This window comes from Hyposmocoma kahamanoa, unplaced genomic scaffold (assembly GCF_003589595.1).
Source record: "Hyposmocoma kahamanoa isolate Upper Pololo Valley unplaced genomic scaffold, ASM358959v1 303, whole genome shotgun sequence".
NCBI lineage: Eukaryota > Metazoa > Arthropoda > Insecta > Lepidoptera > Cosmopterigidae > Hyposmocoma > Hyposmocoma kahamanoa.
Genome location: NW_020653784.1, coordinates 1577670 through 1582281, shown reverse-complemented (window position 1 = coordinate 1582281; position 4612 = coordinate 1577670). Strand labels below are relative to the sequence as shown.

The 4612-nt window shown below is 35.9% G+C and overlaps 1 protein-coding gene across 1 annotated transcript; it reads left to right on the top strand.

Moving 5' to 3' along the window:
- The first annotated feature begins 2299 nt into the window (after positions 1 to 2299).
- On the top strand, positions 2300 to 3761 carry LOC113229330. The gene has a single exon (XM_026462887.1). The coding sequence runs from the start codon at positions 2300 to 2302 to the stop codon at positions 3755 to 3757; it is 1458 nt and encodes a 485-aa protein (XP_026318672.1). The 3' UTR covers positions 3758 to 3761.
- The last annotated feature ends 851 nt before the right edge of the window (positions 3762 to 4612 follow it).

Below are 4612 nucleotides of genomic sequence, written 5' to 3'. Positions count from 1 at the left end.
ATTAAAATTACAGAAATCTAAAAAGTAGGCGCTTATTTAGATTTCTGTGATTAAAATCATCAAAAAGCAATTGCACTGTCACTAGACTGATGGGATTATTGATTATGATTAAATTATAGAGTTTCCTCATGCTTTACTATGAAATGCAAAATTAACGGAAGCCAAATAAATTATGATTAACAGCAAAAAAATAAAGGCAAATGAAAAAAAAATGTGTTCAATAAGAAAGTCGAGAATAAACTCCGTCGCCGGAGGGCGGTCGTTTGTCTTCCTACAAAGTCTCGTAAGCTGAAACCGAGGATCTTTCTCTGAAAATAATATGCCCGGGTTTTGTAACCATCCCCAGTTACTATATCATAAGATGTATTTTTTCTATTTACAAAAATGGTACTAGGTTTTGGCCAAAGTTATTGCTTTCATCGTCATTCAACTCTCAGAACGCAGGACAAATCGTCATAATGTTTCGAAATAAATTGAAAATATATAATTGACCAATCAAGTAAAAAATTGTAGCGTGTAAAGAAAAGACAGCCCACATTCAGGATTGTACACAAATCCTTGATTTTAATGAGTCCTAAATAAAAGCACCAAAAATTTTCTTAACGCAATGACCCGAACTAGCATACATCACAGAATAGCCTCGGCAAGACGCTCTGCTCCTACAGAACATGTCTTTTTAGAAGTCGACTACATCCATCAATGTAAACATTTGTCCAGCTAATAAGATGTCACTGTAACACGACGACTTGGGATTGATAGATCGAACGGTAACTTACTCAGGGCATTTCTGGAGTTGAACTGTTTTTGTTTCTGATTTGTTATTTTCATTTGCTTGTACCAAATACATCAAAATTTATACAAGGTTACAAATTTATCTATATTCATTCCTCTGTACTATAATGTCCAGCACACCTATAGATGTTTTAAAATGCTAAGTCACTATTGTCTAACTAAGATATGTACAAGCAGATACATTTCATAATATTAGCACTCCCCAAAAAAAACAGTACTACCAAATACTGGTAAAACGAAACTGAATTATTAACAAAATCCAAAAAATAATCTTCGATAATCTTCCTCATTAACACCAAGAAAATAAATGGAACAGATTTTCAATGAACGCAAACGAATGGCCAAACAAATGGCTAAAATCTGACAAATGGCTTTCCTTTAACGTCTGCGCCCATCTTATTATCGCTACCCACTACCGAACAGTATTCTCATTTGGGTCTTTCTTTTACTTTTTTAAAACCTCCGTCAAGCGAACTTACTCTTTCTTCTAAAGAAAATACAAGTTCGTTTTCTTTGTGTGCTTTTTTGGTATTAGCGGCAAGAACGTATATAGTATCTTCAGCGTTAAGGTGTTACATATTAAGTTCAATTTCGCTTGTACGAGTCTTGAGTAGGATATCAATTTGAGAAGAAGCGTCTGTGCTAATAGCATTACTCGCAATCTCATCCATACACTCGGGGGTTAGGCCGAGCAGAGTATCATTTTTTATGCGACATATAAAACATATTTATTGCAATCATAATCGTTTGAGTTTTACTAGGGATATGTTTGGCAGAGATAAATAGAAGATAATGACGCCAAACTTGTGCGATATAAAGTTACGACGCTTTCTTTATTTTTTGTCTTTATTGAAGTACCTCCTAATTATTTATTCATTACTACTTTACTTCTTCTCTCGATCTTGCAAGAATTGGACATATTTTTCTGGGAAATATACATAACTACATAATATAAACTACTGTGCTAGTACTGTGTACTAAATTGTAATATACGTAGATCTTTTTCCTTTAAATTAAGAAATTAATAATCATAAGTATACTTAAACAACTTCTTTAGCCGGTAACGGTGACATTTAATTTACATAATCAAAAAACGATCTATTTTGTCAACTGTACCGCGAGCAACACAAACCCTCGATTTTGAACTTCATATTGTAGTTGTCACGCTGACCCTACCGCGACTCAATGCGCTCTCAATTCGCGGCAGTTATTATTATCTTGACCCGGTGATTGAGCCCCCCTGCTACAAGGCATCGAGACTTTTGATTGGTTCACAAGTTTGTTTCACGCCTCCTGCTCGGCGCTCATTGGTCTATCTCGCCCCGCCCGCTCAACTTCAAAGGCTCTGCTTAGGGTAGTTCAAACCCCACTTATATATTTTCTACCCTTATGTTGCGCTCGCATTCGTGAAGTATCCATCGGGCAATACGCACGCGTCCCAACATTCATCCCGCGATATAAGTGTGAAAACTTTGAGTTTGAGTGTTGTGTAATAAATGAGAAAACAATGACAATGGACATTCAAAATAATTATCAAAATTACAAAGAGGCTGCTCCAGATGGGAAAGAGACTACCTTAAACATTGAAAGTGCCAAAACTTCGTTAACTTCAAAATCTGAAGGCTTAGCTATGTTGAATCCCGGAAAAACGTTGAAAAGATCCTTCGATGTTGCATTTTTGATGATGCCTGATGAAAAACTTCGTCAGAAACAACCAGACCGTCAGCTACGGGTATCCAAACAATTATTCAACAATGAAGAATGGGAACAATCTTTGAAAAGGGTTCCCGAAATTTATAAACACGGTGAATATTCCAATGAAAATATACTGGACGCCAAAGATCAAGACGACGAAAGAATACGTGTGAACAACAACATATCGCCTACCTTTAGCTCTGACATTAATATAGACGTCGGGACAGATGAATACCCCAATAAAACGATGTATTGCAGTGATTCAGATAATTCTGACATATCCAGAAGTCGTCCAAACTCCAATGAAAGTGCTGCCAGGCAACCAAAATTTCTACCTGAATACAAGAATAAAATTTTCGACGATCCAACATTAATTAGCATGCAGTCAAGAGCAAGATACGAAAACAGGTACACCGAGAGACCGCCAGAAATGTCTCCTAAGAGTGCGTTCACCAAAGTTTCTAACTTCAGCATGAGATCTCCAAATCCATCAGTTAGCCCTGATAATCTTTTATACCAGAACTCCGTAAGTCCCCCGTTATCTGCGGCGAGTCCACCTGCTAGTTTTAACAAGGTACCGAATAATTTATTGACCCACGCTCATCTTCTCAACGGAAATAACTTTTTCAAAGGCCACGTACCTTCACAATCTCCTCCTAATTATCCTGAATCAACAATACCAAGGTCAAATACATCTTTCAATAAAAATATTGAATACCCAGAAAAATCAGGTGACCCTAAAACATCTCATCAGTTGCCAAATAAATTGAACTTTTTACCATTCAGACCCGAGATACCATATCTTCAAGCAGGATCTTCGTACCCATTTGGTGTTCAAAACTTCCAATCTCCAAGTTCAGATTTTATGAAGTTTCCTGTGCCTCCAAGAGAGCCGGTGAATCCACTTATAGCGAATCCTTGTGCTGCAATACTGAGTACGCTATTACCACCGACACTAGCAGCATTTTCGTTGCCCGCTCAAAACGTTTGTGCGAAATGCAGCATCAGCTTTCGAATGACATCTGATTTGGTATACCACATGCGTACGCACCACAAAAGTGAGTCGTCACATGATCCTCATAGAAGAAAGAGAGAAGATAAACTTAAATGTCCAGTCTGCAATGAAAGTTTCAGAGAAAGACATCATTTGACCAGACATATGACCGCTCATCAAGACAAGGAAGGGGACATGGATGACGGTCCCTCGCAGAATTATAATAAGAAGAGTAAGCAATTCTATCACAATGGGGGCTCCCTCATCCACAAATGAATTATGCAAATATTCAAGGACTTAATGAATTATGTTCTTTAGCAATAACTAGGAATAATCGATGGCTGTTTGAAATCTTCACTTAATTTGATATTGTTGTTGTTATTTCTTTAACGCTCTATGTGCAATATTAGCTTTTAAGTATTAATTTATTTTGTATATAATTGTAATAGATTTATTAGTGGATCATTAAATTACTTAAGAATTAACTTAGTTTCTTTTTAATCTCGTTTACCTGTATCTAACATAACGGGAATAAAATTTCTACAAAAATCTTATGAGTTAGGGACACCAACAGAAATTGGGTCATGTGATTTGAAAGTACAAAGAAGTCAGTCAGCCATGACTACTGGACATGTAAAGAACCCGAAATGTTGGTTTGCTCGAAAAGAAAAAATATATATACATACGAATTTAGATCCCAAAAAATAGTTTCAATTCCAATGTGTAACAATGAGGAAAACCTAAGAACTCGATATTAAAAAGTCTTCTCTTCAGCTTTTTTGTTATCTTAATGTAATACTTACGTGTAAGGCTTACGTTTATCCGTTTGAGTCTACTTTTCTTTAATTTCCTTCTAGTTTGCTAATCGACGAATTATTCTACACTGTTATAACATTGATTTTATATTTAAAATCACAAAGTTTTCTTTTGCGTATCAAAAGTACAATTTAATCTAAAAATGATATCTTCATTTCAATAACCCAATTATCCCTCAAACACATCCCATTCCTTATCTGCACCCCTTTTAACACGCTTATCATATTCATTTCCATCATTAATTTCAAACACATCTCGACTTTTGTTCCCATGCGCTCTGCAACATTAAAATACAAAAGTACTAATAGCTGCAGT

Coding starts and splice junctions, on each gene's coding strand:
- LOC113229330 (XM_026462887.1), top strand. CDS start 2,300: ATGACAATGGACATTCAAAATAATTATCAAAATTACAAAGAGGCTGCT.